This window comes from Culicoides brevitarsis, chromosome 2 (assembly GCF_036172545.1).
Source record: "Culicoides brevitarsis isolate CSIRO-B50_1 chromosome 2, AGI_CSIRO_Cbre_v1, whole genome shotgun sequence".
Classification (NCBI taxonomy): Eukaryota; Metazoa; Arthropoda; class Insecta; order Diptera; family Ceratopogonidae; genus Culicoides; species Culicoides brevitarsis.
Genome location: NC_087086.1, coordinates 23,297,650 through 23,316,642, shown reverse-complemented (window position 1 = coordinate 23,316,642; position 18,993 = coordinate 23,297,650). Strand labels below are relative to the sequence as shown.

At 32.7% G+C, this 18,993-nt stretch overlaps 5 protein-coding genes across 9 annotated transcripts; 2 read left to right on the top strand and 3 right to left on the bottom strand.

Moving 5' to 3' along the window:
• Positions 1 to 889: 889 nt before the first annotated feature.
• Positions 890 to 4,190, bottom strand: LOC134829790 (uncharacterized). Of its 2 annotated transcripts, none has more exons than XM_063843046.1 (4): positions 4,041 to 4,190; positions 3,431 to 3,976; positions 1,162 to 3,369; positions 890 to 1,101 (listed from the first exon to the last, which is right to left on the bottom strand). In XM_063843046.1, the coding sequence occupies exons 1-4, from the start codon at positions 4,077 to 4,079 to the stop codon at positions 1,039 to 1,041; spliced, it is 2,856 nt and encodes a 951-aa protein (XP_063699116.1). In that variant the 5' UTR covers positions 4,080 to 4,190; the 3' UTR covers positions 890 to 1,038. The 2 variants fall into 2 exon arrangements, with proteins under 2 accessions (XP_063699116.1, XP_063699117.1); XM_063843047.1 differs by having other exon boundaries at positions 3,437 to 3,976.
• A 156-nt stretch (positions 4,191 to 4,346) lies between these two features.
• On the bottom strand, positions 4,347 to 5,472 carry LOC134831142 (uncharacterized). The gene is made up of 3 exons (XM_063844799.1): positions 5,260 to 5,472; positions 4,887 to 5,197; positions 4,347 to 4,832 (listed from the first exon to the last, which is right to left on the bottom strand). Exons 1-3 carry the CDS (start codon positions 5,309 to 5,311, stop codon positions 4,506 to 4,508), a joined length of 690 nt encoding a protein of 229 aa, XP_063700869.1. The 5' UTR covers positions 5,312 to 5,472; the 3' UTR covers positions 4,347 to 4,505.
• A 682-nt stretch (positions 5,473 to 6,154) lies between these two features.
• On the top strand, positions 6,155 to 9,172 carry LOC134830112 (b(0,+)-type amino acid transporter 1-like). Of its 4 annotated transcripts, none has more exons than XM_063843489.1 (6): positions 6,155 to 6,173; positions 7,156 to 7,273; positions 7,419 to 7,513; positions 7,573 to 7,850; positions 7,934 to 8,961; positions 9,030 to 9,172. In XM_063843489.1, exons 2-6 carry the CDS (start codon positions 7,270 to 7,272, stop codon positions 9,092 to 9,094), a joined length of 1,470 nt encoding a protein of 489 aa, XP_063699559.1. In that variant the 5' UTR covers positions 6,155 to 6,173; positions 7,156 to 7,269; the 3' UTR covers positions 9,095 to 9,172. The 4 variants fall into 4 exon arrangements, with proteins under 4 accessions (XP_063699559.1, XP_063699558.1, XP_063699556.1 ...); XM_063843488.1 differs by lacking the exon at positions 6,155 to 6,173 and adding an exon at positions 6,223 to 6,382; XM_063843486.1 differs by lacking the exon at positions 6,155 to 6,173 and adding an exon at positions 6,223 to 6,466.
• Positions 9,173 to 10,200: 1,028 nt separating this feature from the next.
• LOC134829908 (uncharacterized) lies at positions 10,201 to 16,727 on the bottom strand. Its single transcript, XM_063843202.1, has 8 exons — positions 16,655 to 16,727; positions 16,276 to 16,585; positions 14,437 to 14,712; positions 12,108 to 14,287; positions 11,933 to 12,042; positions 11,687 to 11,868; positions 11,386 to 11,626; positions 10,201 to 11,318 (listed from the first exon to the last, which is right to left on the bottom strand). Exons 4-8 carry the CDS (start codon positions 13,953 to 13,955, stop codon positions 11,216 to 11,218), a joined length of 2,484 nt encoding a protein of 827 aa, XP_063699272.1. The 5' UTR covers positions 13,956 to 14,287; positions 14,437 to 14,712; positions 16,276 to 16,585; positions 16,655 to 16,727; the 3' UTR covers positions 10,201 to 11,215.
• Positions 16,728 to 16,831: 104 nt separating this feature from the next.
• LOC134831585 (glutamate-rich WD repeat-containing protein 1) lies at positions 16,832 to 18,436 on the top strand. The gene is made up of 2 exons (XM_063845343.1): positions 16,832 to 16,960; positions 17,022 to 18,436. The coding sequence occupies exons 1-2, from the start codon at positions 16,910 to 16,912 to the stop codon at positions 18,336 to 18,338; spliced, it is 1,368 nt and encodes a 455-aa protein (XP_063701413.1). The 5' UTR covers positions 16,832 to 16,909; the 3' UTR covers positions 18,339 to 18,436.
• Positions 18,437 to 18,993: the final 557 nt, after the last annotated feature.

The following is an 18,993-nucleotide window of genomic DNA, read 5'->3' as shown; positions in this document are numbered from 1 at the left end:
AGAGATATTAAATCCCGGGCGAAAAGGATAAATCGCACAACTAACATTTTTAACAAACTGAGAAAAATCGATTTAAAGTTTTTTACGGTTTTTGAGCTGTAAAAATTTTTTTAAAAACTATTTCTTCATTTTTAAACTTACAAAAGTAAATAATTGGCCTATAAAAACAATTTTTGTGCAGAAAATTTTTTTATCTAATCTCTAAGGGGTAGTTTTGGGAAATTTTTTATTGAGAAAAAGGATAAATCGCACAATTGCACAAAATTTCATATAAAAATGAGATTTTTTAAGTTTTCCAATTTCAATATTTTTCCAAACTTTTTGGTTCAAGTTGACTTCTTATGTAATAACAGAGCATAAACAACACAAAAACATGAACAAAAAACGATTTGGAGAAATTTTTATATTTGACTTATTACAAATTTTCATGCATTTGTGCGATTTATCCTTTTTGTCTATTCTTTCTATTGAAAAAAAACTGGTATTTTTTAAAAATTTTTGAAAATCTCTCAATGTATCTTAAAATATTCGTCTTAAGGCATATTTTATCATTCTTAACTCAATTTTGTCAAAAATGTCAGTTGTGAGATTTATCCTTTTCGCCCGGGAAATATTTTAATAATTTTTAATACATTTAATATTTTTGATCCATCAGAACTTCAATGAGCAAAAAAATGGAATTTATTTTTTGTTTGAATTATTTATTTATATAATTCATCTAATTTTTGACGATTTGGTAAATACGTTGAACGATAACTTTCTTCCATTAAATTGATAATTGAATTCATAACTCAAGAAACCTAAATCGAACCAGATAAGGTTGCTTTTTGTCCCAATAAAAGGCAAAAATATTTTAAAGATATCTTAAAAACATCAAAATAAATTATATTGAGCATGCTTTTACAAATTTATTCGATAAAATTAAGTATGTAAATATAATGAGATAAGTGTAAAGTTTAAAATGTAAAATAGACGAAGTTGTCCCATAAAATAAAATTAAGTACTTAAATCTATCACTGGTGTTTATGCTGGCAAGGGTTACTGCATCAAAAATGAAGACACATTCACTGGAATTGTGATTTTTCCATGAGCTACAAATATCTAAAAACAAATAATGTTCAGTATAAAATCAAATATTTCTGAATTTTATGATTAACTTACTGAAAATTTAGAATCTGGAGATGGACCTCTGTGGGCGAGTCTAATATCTACAACAATTTCTTCATCAGGACCAATCTGTCCTTCTTGAGGATCAAAAATAAACGTCTTAAATTCTTGCCCAATCTCAAAGGTCTCCATGTTACCAGATATGTTTTTAATTTTCATTTCAACTTTTTCACTCAAAGAGTTAAAATAAATATTCTCAGGCGTAACTTTTAGTGGAAAAATTTCTGTATCACCTCTATGTATGCGCATTTCATCGGAAAGCATTGACTTGAAGAGAATTGATTGCTCTCCAATTGCCTGTGTGAGATTGATGGTTTCATCGGATGATTTATTAAGTGTAAGTAAGAACTCCATATGTTGAAATGTATTCGTGCATTCTTGAACGATTTTCCACGCGTCATCCAAGAATTTTTCACCACTGCTTGACGTTCTCTCATTTTTAAATGGTTGACAAATTTTCTCCACTATAGAATTTTTCTCTGTAACCTTTTGAGACACTCGTTTCAAACGATCTCGTGTTGGCCAATCGCCATATATGACAGATACTTTTGCGATTACTACGACGTCTTGCGGTTGATCACAAATGTATCGCGCTTCCTCACGTGTAGGTGTAAAAGAAATCTTTATAGAGCCACATCGTTTCGAAGGGAGTCTTAGTCTTTGTGGAGATATAATTAGATTGGACGGAATGAAGCTAACATTGAAGGCTTTGGAACCAGCCTCGTGAGCAACTATGGCGAATGCATCGATATCTCCACGATTTCCAATCTCAATGTACTGTTCCATGGAATGACCCAAGTCTCTCATTGTTCCCATGCATAAATACTTGTCACCAGATGGTGGAATTTCTAAACCTCGAACTCGCACATTCGATTTGCCTCCATACCCAAAAAGATTGATGTTGCGGACAAATTCTTGTGATGTATTAATAAGTGCGAAAGACAAACATCCCTCAGCTGGTCCGGTAACAGTAGGACAGAATTCGATGGTGAACGATCGGCACTCGTATTTCTCAAGCTTTTGCTTTCCGATAATGGAACATTGAAATCCCGGTCCTGAAATGGTCACCATGACAGACACATGTTTATCACAAATATTTTTGATTGTAACTTTCTTGGAAACTCGTTCTTGTAATTTGACACAATTCCAGGACAATTCCATGCACGACGTCTTTAAAGGAAATTTAGCATTTCTATCCGTTGGCCGGTACTCACTTGAAGTGCTGCATTGCGATGGCGTACGGTTGACACTAACTGGATAAGCTGGTAGGGAAAATTTCCCAGAGTGACCAACAGACAACAATGCTCTGTCAATGTCGTCAGTACGTTCGAGTGATGAGGCAACGGAACAAGGTGAACCGGAAATGTGATCATGTTTAGAATGTTTTTGGGTATTGCGTGGAGTAGTTGGTTGATTAGCTGCATTATAGGAAGAAAGTGTACGACCTTTGCCAGAATCATCACAAGAATCCATGGAGAATGTGTTTTTTTTCTGAACCTGAGGACTACAACAGGGCTCCGGAGATTTGGGAGCAGTTTCATCTAATGCTGCCACAGATTCTGTTTCAAAAGGATTATTAATTCCTTGGTTGCTTAGAATGGTCGAGCTCAAAATGTCATTATGTTCATTTTGATTTTGACCGGATTGCTTACTCTGCTTTGCTGCATTAAATTTTTTGAGCACTGTATGAGGTGTGTCATTTAGTGTAAGGGCTTTGTAAGCTTTCAAAATCGTAGACACAGATAAATTATTAGGATTGGTGTTTTCCTTATTTTCGTGATCTTTTGTTTTACGTTTCTCTGTGATTCCTTTTGAATCATCCATTTCTGATGTCTCCTTCAGCCACGAATACTCTGTCAATGTATCGACCAATGGGACGGCATTTCTTTTTGGAGGACTCTTATCAGGGCACATTTCTCCCAAATCATTACTGTTTTTAAGGAAAAAATTGCCGATTGAGAAATTGCGACGCGATTCCTCCAAAAACCTCTCTGTTTCATTTACAACTTCCAAATATCCGGAAAAATCACCGAAATCTGTGTGGTTTTTTAGTTTATCTCTAATGTTTTTAGCTTTCGGTGGAATATCTGGCATTTTGAAAAGATCATCGGATGTCGTTGGTTTTGCCGTTGCCGAAATGGATGGAATATCAGCGAATTCCTTTTCCCAATCATGTTGATCGTGAATAATTTTGGAGAGAGCCTATATATATAAGATAAAATTAATACAATGGTAGTAATTGAATACATTACATTTACATTACATTTACTTCACCACTAGACTGAAACTCAGCATCAAAGTCCAATTGAGGCGCATTCACAGCGTCGGCTAACCAATCTTTGTTGTATCCTCGCTCATTCCAGTCAGCCGCAATAGATGTAGAAGAGGAAGGTACTGGAGATACATCAATATCGGCGGTTCGTGGTAAACTTTGTAAACTGTCTCTTGTCGATGATAACCGGCCCAGCGCACGACCCATTTTACGTACATCTTCACAAATACTTGTTGCAAAAATTTCATCCAAATCTGGCGTAATGAATTCTTTTATATCGAAATTACCGAACTTACTGTCTGTTGCAGTTTCGCCCGTGAAGTCGGTAGATCTTCCAGATATTTCTTTCGGCTCAAAATTATAGCCATCAGTCTGAGTAGAGTCGTTGTTTTCATTTTTTCTCGGAGTTAATTGCACTTCTTGCGTTCGGTCGGCATAACAATCACTGATATTAAAGTTCTGAGTATTTATTTTAAGTGGCGAAACAAGCCTATTTCCTTTCGTATTTAACAATTCAATTGCTAATTGGCGTTCTTTCTGTAAAAAAAACAAAATGTTTAATAGCAAGCCGAATCAAGTTTTCCGTATTTGTCTTTCTTACCGGTAGTTTGTCGGATACATCTTGGTCCGTCATGTTCATAAGACTTTATATTGCAAGATTTGTACAAATTTTCACAAAATATTCGAAATAAACAAGAAAAAAAATAGAGGAAATTATTAAATAAAAAGATAGTCGTTGAGAAACCCGCCCGTTTAGTTATCACTTTTATTCGTCTCATAATGTAACAGAACCTGAATAAGCAAAGAAGCGATTTTCTGGAATGTAAACGACTGGTTGTTTTAAAAGTTTTTTTTTCCTAAGTAAAATAAAAAGCGAAAAATATAGATAAATGCATTTTTAGTTAAATAAAGCTATGAGTTTGATTTATTCGATGATGATATGAAGCATAAATACTATAAAAATAATCTTGCTTGTATGTCAGATGCTTTTTGGTTTCCATGAGATTTTTCTTCTGCATTTTTACACTAATAAATAAATATATTTATATGAACGAAAATTGTTGTTTTAAAAGCAACACCAGCCTAAATGTTTACTCTCTCCATGTGCAATATTATCGCGCGACCATGATGGTTCTTCCAGTATTCCGATTCCGGTCGTCAGACCATTGAAAGTTTCCTCTGCCAACTGCACTGCTCCCATTTGCGAACTAAATCCATTTTCTACACTGGGTTTGCGTCCGCACATTTTCATCGTTCCCAACGCAATATTCACAAAGATTGCTTCTATGTTACAGTCTTTCACAGTGGATGTTTCAAAGTACGCAGCGCCCAAACTGTTTGCATACAATGTTGCCTCTTCTCTTGAAACCATTCTATTTTCTTCTAGGTCAATCTACAATGAAGATAATTAAACACCTTGGTTTTTAAAATAAAATTACTTCCCTACCTTGTTTCCAACGAGTGCCAGCGTCATGGAACCATGCACATTTTTCTGCAATTCCAAAACCCATGACTTTACATCGAGAAATGTGGCATATATGGTAATGTCGAAAACAAGTATGGCAGCATTTGCATTCCTGTAATAGAGAGGTGCCATGGATCGGAATCTTTCCTGTCCAGCTGTATCCCAAATTTGCAGTCGTACTTTAATGTCATCTATATTAAGGCTAATTGTCATGAATGTGGCTCCGATTGTTGGCGAAATATTAGAACACACGTTCGAGACATATTTCGATACCAGACTTGTCTTGCCAACACCTGTGTAAAACAAAATACAATTAGTCATGCATTACAATTCGGATCGCATTCCTCTGAATGACCTTGTTTTCCGAGAACGACAAGCTTTCCTTCTATTATATCACCACTACTCATCTTGCTTAATCTAATATCAGTTCTTGCGATTCTTCTGGGCTCTACCACATTTTTTTGAGAATTTTACACTATAATTGACACAGGTTCCAGTTAAATACTTAATTAACTTATGCGACTTTAATTCTTAGCATTTCTTTGTTTTTGATATTTTTTGGAATCGCCCCATGATAATTCAAAACTGAATCAGAAAAGCGAGTGCGAAAATGCTATGTGTTTTGTTAAATAAATAATTTTTTTTTTCATTATTTTATTAATATAGGTATTTATTGTTAAATCATTAATATTTTTTGTGTTAACTTATTTAATTAATTGAAAAAAATCGTAAATAGTGTTTTAAAATTTATGGAAAAAATTTAAAATTAATTCGAAATTCTATGTTAGGAACTATCAACTGTTATGACCCTTAACCTACCCTCCTTCTCAATTTCAGTGTGAATACATTCGAAACATGTTGAGAGCCTTAACATCTACCATTTTGCAAAATCTGATTTTTTTTATGTGGGATCAAGTTTTTTTGTAGGTTGCGATATGCATTGAAAATCGAAAGTTATGCAAATCCAGTTTCTGTTGGTCGTAAATTAGAAGTAAATAGATTGTTCAAAAAATAGAGAAGAAATTTCCGTTTTCCATTTTTCCGTAAATTATATACACTGGATTCCAATATCTCATAAGATATTCAATCAAATCATTGCTCGAATTTATCAACATTTTATTTATTACTCAAACAATTATAAATGTGTGTTGTGCCGGCAGACGTATCATGAATATTGCATGATATAACTTCAGTTAGTTGTAATCTATTCGTGCACGCGTTCACTTCACTTCAGAATTATCAACATTTTGCATTTTTTTTTTTTTTTGAGTAAGAGAACTTTTGATAAAAGGCTTTTTGTAAAAAATTATACGTATCGGAAAAATTCTTGTTTAAAAAAGTATAATTTACGAATAATCGTTTTTAATTGATAAAAATTTAATTGAATTACACGTAAACGGTCTACTTGAAGTTCACTGTCAATTAATTGAAAAAGTGAGAGGAGGACATTGTACTTTACCCTGGGAGAAATGCAAGAAGTAGAGGAATTCGACCTTTAAGAATGTCCAAGTCAATTAAAATAAACTTTTTTGCAACACGTGCTCTATTTTAATTTTTGATTGGTTAATACCCTATAAAATTTTGAATTATCTTATCTGATTTTTTCAATTGCTTATATATTTTTATAAATTTTAATATACTTTTAAGCATCTATTTTTATTAATCGGTTTGCTACAAAAGGAATATCATTAAATAAATGATTTAATTACACTGTTCACACAACGACATCCAATTTATAAAAGAGAACTTGATTATAAAGAAGAAATGGTTGAATTAATAGTCATCACACATCATTTAAAAATTATCATGACGAAAAAAAAAATAAATAGGTCGACTTACTGACTGTTTTTATCTGTAACACAGAAATTGATAAATTGAACCGCGATTGAAATATGTACATTGTACGTATTTATAAGTGATTAAATAAATGTACTTTTAAAAGCTTCAGGTTTATGTAGGAAAATTTTTGTAGATAACAAGTTTTGCATCCCTAGGTCCACAACATACAAATCTATATAAATATTAACTTATCAATGATAACAGAGAATCATGTATGTTGTATAAATACAATTCAATTTTACTTTCTACGCTAACTTAAATATTTATTTAGTACCGTGTATTGTTTATTAACATTAGGTTTTGTTTTGGGACACGTACAAAATGTGTCTGTATTATGAAATCTTTTGTTTTATTAAGACCATAAAATTTACTCTTGTATTTAGTGAGATGATTATTTTTTTCTTTTCTACAGCAAATAATATTCGAAAATGCGATCAAGAAAAAATTAAACCATTTCCAAAAATACCAATTTAAAGATCTTGGATAAAAATAAAAAGTGAACAAGTGCTTTTAAACATTTCAAACAATGGGTAAGCTTTTTTTTAGACAATTTTCAAAAGCCTTTCATTAAAAATTTTTAAATTCAATTTTATTTTTCATTAATTGCTAAATACTTTAAGAATTAAGAAAAATGGCTTTAAAACTGTACTTTTTAATAATTAAATTTTTTTAAAGCTATGTCACAAAAAAAATCAACCAATGACGAGGGAGTCGGACTTAAACGACATCTTGGTCTTCTTGCTGCTGTAAATGTGATTATTAGTGTTATGGTAATATTTTTCAAGATTTAAGCGTGGTAATTGGAAATTATCAAGGATGAATGTTTCAGATTGGATCTGGAATATTTGTCTCTTCCACAGCAGCTCTTAAGTATTCCGGATCAATCGGTTTATGTTTAATTATATGGACTGCATGCGGTGTCGTTTCATTCCTAGGTGCTCTGTGTTTTGCTGAGTTAGGTACTTTGGTACAAAGGTCTGGCGCTGATTATGCATACCTCTTAGAAGGTATGCGCAAACTTCATAAATTTTGGGGACCTCTTCCAGCATTCATTTGCGCATGGGTTTTTGTTCTCTTCCTAAGGCCTGCTGAAGTCGCTGTCATCATGTATGTTATAAAAATAAAATAATACTGTTTGTACACTTAATTCTAATTATTATTATTATTTTTTTTTTTTTTTTTTTTTGAAGACTAACGTTCGCTGAGTACACCGTCCAACCATTCCATAAATTGCTTCATTTGGATGAGTTGTGTCCCGAATCACAACAACAGATAATCAAACTAATAGCCTTGATAGCTCTTGGACTTATCACTTACATTAACATGACGAGTGTTCAACTTTACGTAAAAATTAATAATATATTTGGATTTTTCAAAGTTGTTGCTTGTCTTGTAGTTATCTGTGGTGGAATTTACAATCTTGCTATTGGAAATACTGAAAACTTGCATGAACCTCTTAAAGGTACCATTACGAACGCAGGATCAATCGCTCTTGCATTTTACAATGGTCTGTGGGCTTATGACGGTTGGTCTAGTGTGACAGCAATAACTGAAGAAATAAAACGTCCGGAAGTGAATATCCCAAGATCGATCTCTATTGGTGTTCCAGTTATAACATTCCTTTACGTTTTCATGAACTTGGCTTACATGAGTGTCTTAACTCCTGAAGAAATGATTAATTCTAAGGCAGTTGGTTTGGACTTTGGAGAGCGCGTTCTTGGAAGTTTTGCATTCATTATACCACTTGGTGTAGCATTATCAACTTTCGGTTGTGCCTTGTCAGTGCAATTTGGTGTCACGAGGTTGTGCTATGTTGCTGGAACAGAGGGTCACATGTCGGAGCCATTGTCTTACGTTCATATAAAGAAATCTACTCCGGTTCCTTCAGTAGTTCTGCAAGGAGTAATAACAGCATTGTTCATATTGTCTGGAGATATTGAGACACTAATTGAAGTAGCATCATTTCTCATTTGGGTATTCTATGGATTAGCTTTTGTGGCGTTAATGATTATGAGAAAGACAAGACCGAATGACCATCGTCCATATAAGGTGCCAATACTTGTTCCCATTTTGTCCATCTTGGTGGCGATTTTTTTGGTTGTAGTTCCAATTGTAACAGAACTGTCCGTTAAGTATTTAATTCCCATTGGATTTATTTTAATTGGCGTTGGAATATACATTCCTTTCGTATACTATAAAACACGACCACGATTTATGGGTATGTATTTTTTTTTTTGTTTTTTGAATTCTTTCCATATATCTTTTTACCATAAATTTTCTTTTCAGACAATATATCTCGCATCATACAAAAGTTATGTGAAGTTGTGCCTCCTGATACAAAAGCAGAATAGCTTATATTTATTAGTTAAGATTTGTTCAAATAAAGTACAAAGGCCGACATTTTTAAAAGTTTCTCAATGTATCTGAAAATATTCGTCTTTACACATATTTTCTCATTTTTAACTCATTTATTTCAGAAACTGAAGGCATGATTTATCCTTTTTGTCCTTCATCTAAAGTTAACAATTTATTTTTAAAAAAACCGCTCTTTTGTCCCTTGAATTGTGATTGGTGAATTTGAATAAGTGCTACTTAGTGGGATTGGCTCACCTTATAAAATTTTAACCAATCAAATATTTCAATTATAAAATTACCCAAAACTTTTTTACAATCTTGTAGAATAAAATTTCTGTTTATTTTAAAAGAATCAAACTAAAATTACTCAAAACAAAACTCATTTAATAATAAATCAGCTTTTGTACAAATTAATTTCAAACAAATGTATTCAAATCAATTTTTTAAAAAGATGAAATGAGTAACATTTTTGACAGTTGAATCAGCCTACATTTGTTTTGTTTATCAAATTTATTGAAAAATGGTTCGATATTGTGTTGTAAAAAACTGTAATGAAAGTGATAAATCTATTCTCGCTCATCGCTTTCCAAAAGCTCTTGAGAGCCGAATAAAATGGCAAAAAAGTTTAGGTTTGGAGTCTTACGATTTGGAACAACTCTATAATAAATTTGTGGTTTGCATCAATCATTTTAAACCGTCAGACTATCGAAACTCCATCTCAAAACATTTAAATGTTACCGCAGTACCACATCTTTCTGGATGTTACTCCCAGATTCCTAGTGCTTTGGAAGCTCAAAACAAATGTCAAGAATCAACAGTTGAGATTATGGACATGTCTGACATTGACGATTGTCCAAATATCGCTACAAAAGCTCCCGGAAAAACAATTGAATATGTAACAGTGCATTCACAACGACGAAGGAAACGAGATGAACAAACGAATATGGAATTAGCTCATCTTTCTAAAGTAGCTCTTCAAAAAGTTACGACAAATCCATCAGTACAAGAAACACAAATACTAACAGCAAACGAAAATAAAAATGAACCACAAATAATGCCAGAGACAATTAATTCAAAGGATCTTGTTCGTGTTTCACTAATTGAAGAAGTCAAACATGTTTCATCAGTTGACACAGCTTGTCAAACAGACCTACAAAATGATGAATCTGAGTTTGGGACTTTATCGAGAGCTGATTTACTCAGACTTTTACAGGAAAAAGATGAGAAAATAGAAAGGCTAGAGAAAAAAATAAGTAAATTTGAGAGCGCAATGGCAGCATTCAAGCTACTAATGAATCCATTGGACATAGACTGATTTAAACATTTTGAGAATAATATTTTATTTGAATTTAAGCCATTTCTTACAAGTTGGTATAACATTTGTCTTACATAAAAATTAATAATTTAAAAAAAATAAAGGCCCTTCTTCTCTTATTTTCTATACATGTACGGGAAGGCTTCACAAATTTTTTTAATTTATTTAATAATACTCTATAAATAGGTACAATTGAAACTAGGTGGTTTTTTTATACAAGGAACTATCAAAAAAAAAAACTAAAAATCTAAAACCTAATCTAAATATTAAACAAAACGAAAAAATTCACTTTTCTTTTTAAACTTTATCACAATCTCTATATCTTATAAGTCATTTTGACCATTTTTTTTAATGAATACTAATAGTTTCGCAATTGAAATTGACAAGATACACGTAAAAAATTGACAATGTCATCTAAAATCTACTATATTTGTTTTGATATGTTTTCTTTTGTGATTGATCGTTGCAAACATCATTAAAATAGTATTTATATTGACTGAATTTCTAAAATAAGTATTGTCCTCAAATGACATTTTGTGAACATTTATTAGGTTGTTTAAGTGCCTTAGAAATTTATCATTAAGTGACGTTAAGAAAAAGCTCGAATTGATTAAATATCAACATTGTTTTCCTTGGAAACCATTTCTTTTCTTTCATACTATAATAATTCTTTCTAAAATTTGATTTAAAACTTTTCCTATTAAAATTAATTTAACCTTTGGCAGTTGTATACGAAACAGTTTAATTCAGATTGTAAGTCACAGGTTGAAGGATTTTTTGAATCAAACCAGAATTTATTTTTTTAGTCATCATCATCTGCTACTGGATCTAAAGTACCAATGATCCATGCAAGAAATCCCGAAAACGCTATAAAAACTCCTGCTGCATAAAACGAATCATCCCATCTATAAAGATAAACAATTATTTAAAAATAAACAGGTCTAATTTAAAACACTGAAAACTTTTTTAAACCTTAATGTATAGTCGTAAATCAAGCCTGCTAATGGGGGTCCAACCAGGGATCCAACTCCTTGAACTAATAAAATTAAGCCATAAGCGCAGGTAAAATCGTCTAAATTTACTAATCGAACTAAAATAATTGGTGTGAAGGAAAATGAACTTGCGAACGTCAGTCCAAAAATAATACAAAGAGAGACCAACATCCAATAACTTGTAACAAAAATGGGCATGAGTCCTACTGATATGCCACATACTATGAAAAATGATCAATTTATTGATAAATCTTGCTTTTAGTTAAAAAGAGAAAACTTACAAACAAGACATACAGCATATGTTCGTGTAACGTTAACTTGGGGCTGGTCACCTGCATATCCCAAAACAATCATTCCTATTGTGTTGAATATTCCAATAACTGAAATAAGTATCGCACTATCTTCTTCTTTGTATCCAAATTTTAACATATGCTCAGTTATGTAAAAATATGGAATAATAAACCTGAAAATTAGCGATAAATATTTATGTATATTTAATGGGAGAAAATAAGTGACAAAATGCTTACCAAATGAATAAAACGAGCGTCGAAAGCGACATCATTCCGAATTTATAGTCCAAAAACAGGGAAAAATCAAAAATTGATTTTATTATGTCAATAAAGTCATCATACCATTTCTAAAAAAAAAAAATTGATTCAATAAATTGAAAAAAAATGAAAATTAAAAGATAAAAAAGCTTGCCTCTTCTGTTTCTCGTGCAATCGTTGTCATTGAATTCCGATAAATATTGGGACAGGAAGACGCACGGAGACGATACCGATGTGTATTCAGCATAGCTCCCCGATAGTGTATTGAGTTTCGGTGAATACGCATGTTTCGAAAGTAGTTTGGATACTTCAATGAAGGCTTATTTCTCACGCTTGTTGGAGGGGCGGTTTTCGTGCGTCTAATACGTCGTTCATGCAGTTTACTTTGAGAAATATTTGGAATATCGATACGTATGTCATTACTTTCTTGTTTAGGTTTAATTTGGAAAATTTCATTTTCTCGAACGACATCAAGAGATGCACCACGCAGACTTCTATCGAGATCTTGCTTGAAACGTTCATGCGGCTTGAGGATCATCGTTTCATCCAACGAAAAACGACTTCCATACGGAAGTTTGTTAGTTCCATAAAGATTGTTTGAACGGTAAGTTAAAAATCCTTCGTCCATTGATCCGGACTCTGACAATCTCTTATGAGAACCGTGTCTGGATAAAATGTCTGTTGATGCAACTTTTTCCCACGAATCGAGAGTTTCGCTACTCGCTAACTTACAGCCAGATCGTGCAAAATTTTCAGCTGAATTTCCATCGGGACTTTTGCTATTTTTCTGAGTTTGTGACTCTAAAATTGGAGTTCCTTCATTCGAGACGTATTCGTGCGATAGAACATGACGTAGTGATCTTCTACTAGCACATCGTTTGTCAGCAGCAATTTCAAATTCTTCACTGCCATTTCGGAAATAGGTGGGCAAAATCATTTCACTTAAATACTTTTTAGCAGTAACGATGTCGGTATCAGCGATTTTTTGATTCGCTTCCGTGTTATAACTAGTAACTAGTGTATCTAGAATGTCTTCCTTGGGACATCCCGTTTCAATTAATTTTTTGATTTCATCTAGGCACAAGTTCGAAGCTTGAGGCGAGAAAGTTTGCATACTTTCCGATCGACTTTCCAGTAGATTTTCTTCAATTAGCCAGTCAGGGTCTCGCATCAAAGCTCCACACACAGCAAAATTCAAAAGAGCTCCAGCAAGTAATAGAGTTGCACCACGCCATCCATAACTTTGAATCAGGTATTGTGTTAAAGGGGCAAAAATAAATGTGCCTAGGCCTGTGCCGGAAGCTCCAATCCCTGTAGCAAATGTTCGTTTTTTGTCGAACCAAAAGGCTATAGACACAACTGCCGTTACATATTCAACTCCTAGACCGATTCCGGCAATAATACCAAACGTTAGATACAACACTCCAACGGAATCACTAATGGCAGCTAGAGCAAATCCCAAGCAAGAAAGTGTTCCGCCGATCATTGTCATTCGACGACAACCAAATTTGTCGACCAAGTTGCTCATGACAGGGCCAGCAAGAAGCGGTACTGCTAAAAACAAAGACCCTACCCATGCAAGCTTTGTTGGAGAAGAGTCGAAATTATGTAGTAATTCGGTGTAAATTAAACCAAAGGAAAAACTGATGCCGTCAGCTATGAGAGACACTACAAAAGATGCACACACGACAACCCAGCCATACCCTCCATCGGGAATATTTGGTTTCTTTTTACTACTCGTATTTGTTGTCGCTATCGAAGACACTATTGAATCTGTATCGGACGTCTCGTATCGCATCATTTTAGTTGGAGTCGATGTGACTCCGCCATTTTGGAATTTTTTATCATCAGATACATTGAATGTGACCTCGTTTGGAGACAATAGATTAATTTTGATTTCTGCCAGTTGTTGATCGTTTATTTTACCGTTGGTACTGTTCCCATTTGGTACTGTTCCCACTGTTCGCTGATTCAACTGGTTTACATTTAACTCCACCACCATTTTATATAACCTAACTTTTATATCTTAACCTCTATCACAGTATATTTTTTTGCAACACCTGTATCTTTTCCGCTTTATGTGACCATCTACGTCATTTCTTTATTTGTCTTATTTTTTTTTCAAATAATTTAAGTATTTTCAATACAGAGACTCAAACAAAAAAGTAACTTGTCTCTTTCTCTCTTCGTAAAAAATAAATACTCTATAAAATTAACGTCTGATGTCTGGCGATTTTCCAATAAATTAGCGTCGTTTTATGTAATATATCAACAATAATATTAGAATATGAAGAAGGCCTTGTTGTTGTAAGTACGTCTTAGTTTGTTTAATATCTGCAATTAAAGAAAAATTTCAATTGATTTTGTCACACTTCATTTTGTCGTTTAGTGTTTAACAATTGTTTCATTTTTTACGTATCCGGTTAAACGAAAATTACAGAAATCAGTTCAATCCAAAAATTTTCAATGTTTTGATGTCTCACCTTGAATTCTCTACTAGATGTAATTATAAAAAATAAGATTAATCGTTGGTCTTCTGGCATGAATTGCAATTACACTTGTTCCTTCCCAAAATATAATTTACTTGTTTCTATAATTTTTTAATTCGATTTTCACTTTGTTTTGATTATTTAAACTATTTATTTTTTTTTTAGCAAAAACTATTGAGATTGTTCATTTTACAATTTTGGTAAAAAAAACTGATTCCGCCATAAACTTAGTTTACGTGTAAAATATTATTGTTGTGGAAAAAGGAGCACCTGCAAAAAAAATAATAAAATTTATTTAACTTAGGTTTACTTTTTGCTAAAATCTCTTGAGTTTCAAAACAGTGTCATAATTTGTCACTAACATTCATTGATATGGCATAAATATATAAAATAACAGACATGTCAGCAAGTAACACAAACATTGTGTAATATGTGAATGACCGTGTGTGTATGTATTATTCGAACACTTTTACTATTTGCTTGTTGGCATTAAGTAACAATTCCGTAGAATATCACTATCAAAGACTTGAGATAGAAAAATGCATATTAAATACTTTTGAACGAATATCATGAACTTTACGATTCAACAGTTACGCTAACACTGCTCTCTTACTCTTTATGAGTAGAAACAAAGAAGAAGAAAATGCAATTTAAAAGCTATAAATTTATTACGAACAATTAAACGATATTAAACAATTTGTATCCTAAGGACAGATGACTATGAACATAAATTCATAAAATAATTGGTGACGACTTTGTTGTTTGTCGTTTTTATAAATAATTAATTTGTTTAATCTCCTTCAAAAAACACTATAAAATATTTTTTTAAAAAACTGTATGATTTGTCTAACTTGAAAATTAAACGAACCTATAATTTGTTTCTGCAGACTTAGTCACATCATGAACAAAATCAAAGTATTTATTATGTTTTTCATAACTCATATTACTTATTCAACAGCACCCAATTATGCAAATTCTGGAAAAGAATTGCAACCTTCAACCTTAACAATCCTTTTTAATTTAAATAACGTCATTTGAAACAACATGAATAAATGCTATAAGAAATGTAAGAATTATGAATTGCTATTATTTTGAGCAATCCAGAAAATTATACATATAAACTGAACTCTGCGACTCGGTCAATAAACACTCGCTTTTGTTTGAATTTCCTCAACACGAAGATAAATAAATGACTCAGTGATAAGATAACATTGACCTATTCTTGAGCACAATTTGTTCCAATGCATGAAACACGTGCAATAAATTTATATCTTTATTTTTATTAACTTTATATTTTACTTTTTACTGGTTCAATGTACTATAAAGAAATTTCCGAAATTTAAAATTTCCTTAGGATGATGTATACCTATTTATTAATAAGAAAAAAAAGTAGAGGATCAGATAACACGTGAAAAAAACATGACAAATATATATTGGGCGTCTTTTAATTATTTTATCATTCCTAAAAAAAATCAGCATGTTTATTATTCCTTTACCGTTACTATACTACTTAGTATTAAATATCGATCCGTCTTGCCAACTTTAATTCGGTGGTATTTGCACATATTACTGTGAATAAACCAGTGTATCAAAGGCCAGTGTTCTGCTATTGGTAAGTACTAAGCAAACGTTCTGAACGTTAGTATTAATCAAAGAAAGTTTTTGCCGTAATGCGTACGGATTGAATATTTTTGAAAAAACGAATACCAAATAATAGTTTTGTCATAATTTTCATATCCGGTGTTAAGTAAACAAAATGCCAAATCGATAAAATATATAATTTTACAATTTACTGAGCTCCTTGATGGGTTTATTTTACGGAGACTTAAATACCTCAGGGTTTTAAATAAAGATGTGTTCTAGATCGTTTTGTTTCACTTTTGCTTTGTTATATTACTACTTTTATTCCACACCATTTTTTCAATGGAACTTTAAGCTACAACTTTGTCACAAAAATAGAACTTCAAGTCCGTTTTATATTATTAATCTTATTTTGTCTAAATATCATTCTATTTTCCTTTTCCATAGAGACCGGCGAAACACGACCAATCATTTTCAGGGTGCTTTGCAGACTGATTTTATTTTGACATTTGTCGCCGTGTATGCTTTAGTGCTATTTTGTTTTTGTTTTAACAATTAGAAACTATAAAAAAAATAATGACAATTGTTGTTTAAAAGTTCTCCTTTTAATTGTAAGAAAATAGGCAGTTACTTTCTTATTCGTCGATATATCCGAGACAAAAATTTAGGCATTCTAACGTTGTCTGTCGCGCGTCGTTTCTTCGTTTAATGATTTGAAAAAATGTTGTTTCAGTCAAACATACCTATATGGAAATGTCTTTTGTTAATTCAATTCGTTTAATTGACAATACACTGCTGATTCAAACGATTCGACTTTCACGCTGATTTTATTTATTTTCACGTGTAGAGCAGAAAACAACAAAAATAAATTTGATTCAAATATATCATGGAAGAGGAAAATAGTGGTATGGAAGTCGTTGACTTCGAACCAATGGATGTGAGAATCCCTTTGTCTTTTTAAGGTTCACGTAAAGCTTAATTGAAATAATGTCTTACAGGCTGACGAGGATTTGGAAGCAGACAACAACGACGATGCTGATAGTGGAACTGGAGGAGATCAAGAAGAAACTGATGACGTCTATATTCCGGGCCAGAAACTTGATGAAGATGAAGAGTTAGAGTGTGACGAATCTGCATACGTGATGTTGCATCAAGCTCACACCGGAGCACCATGTCTGAGTTTCGATATAATCCCCGATGATTTGGGTGATGCTCGTGAATCATTTCCAATGTCGTGTTACATGGTTTGTGGTACTCAAGCAGCAAGGGCGCACGTGAACAGTTTAATTGTTATGAAAATGTCTAATTTGCACCGGACAAGTAAAGAGCAGGACTCGGACATGGAGAGCGACTTGAGCGATAGTGATGAAGAAGAGGACGATGAAAAGAAACCCAAAATGGCATGTGCACTAATTAAACATCAGGGTTGTGTAAATCGAGTGCGCAGCACGCGATTCAACAATACAACTTTTGCGGCATCGTGGAGCGAGCTTGGTCGCGTCCACATCTACAACCTGAATGATCAATTACAAGCAGTCGATGACAAGAATGCATTAAAGGCTTACGAAATGGGACATGGATCAGATCTAACTAAACCAACATTTAGCTTCAGTGGTCATCAACAGGAAGGATTCGCTCTCGACTGGTGTCAAACTATGCCAGGTTACTTAGCATCGGGTGATTGTCGAAAAGATATCCACATATGGAAGCCTCACGAAGACTCATGGTTGGTGGATCAACGTCCTCTCCAAGGGCATGCAGCTAGTGTAGAAGATTTGCAATGGAGTCCGAACGAAAGAAATGTCCTTGCATCATGTTCTGTTGATAAAAGCATTCGAATTTGGGATATAAGAGCGAATCCATCAAAAGCTTGCATGTTGACGTGCGACAATGCACATGAAAGTGACGTCAACGTTATCAGTTGGAATAGAAATGAACCATTTATCGCTTCTGGTGGTGATGATGGAGTGTTGAATATTTGGGACTTGCGGCAATTCCAGAACAAAACTCCAATTGCTACATTCAAACACCACACAAATCACATAACAACAGTTGAATGGCACCCAAAAGATTCTACTGTCCTTGCAAGTGGTGGTGATGATGATCAAATAGCATTGTGGGATTTGTCTTTAGAACGGGATGAGAGCGCTGACGATCAGAAAAATGAAAAACTACGGAATCTGCCACCGCAGTTACTCTTTATTCATCAAGGACAGAAAGAAATTAAAGAATTGCATTGGCACCCTCAGCTACCAGGTGTTATTTTATCAACGGCCCACACGGGTTTCAATATATTCAGAACTATAAGTGTTTAAAATGAATAATAAAATTGATAATAAAACGAAACAATTTTAATTTTGCAAAATTAGAAGATTAGAAGTATCCTAAAAGAAATCATAAAAAAATAAAATTTTACTTCGCAATATGCATTATTGCGCCGCAATTTATGGTTGAATTTATTTTTTAGTAATTTTGGTGATTTCTCAAAAATTCAGATGTCCAATGTTTGATTTGCAAAATACTACGACTTATTCAAATGATCATTAAAAAACCTTTAAAAACTTTATGAAAATTCATACTAAAATATTTTTATTTTCATAAAATGAAGAGAAAATATGTTAGAACAAAGGATTACGTTTTTCGAAGTAGGACAAAAATATTAGATATATTTAAGAGAAATCTATGGTTTTAAAAACTATTTTATTTTATTTCTGAGAGAAAATAAACCAAAATAGGTTTGTCTTTCAATTATTTATGCTTCATGTTTGTGTAGTGATGGTGTTGATGAAAAATTAGACAAAAAAAGAAGTAAAGTTAAAATTTTCTGTTTCTGCTTTCGTATTTATAACTGTTTTTCTCCTTTTTTTAAAAGATCTTTTAGTTTGATTTGCTCTCTACCGATAAATCTTAATTTTTTAAATAAATCTTTCTCCATTATTGGAAGAATCATTACCATCTAGTTTTGAAATT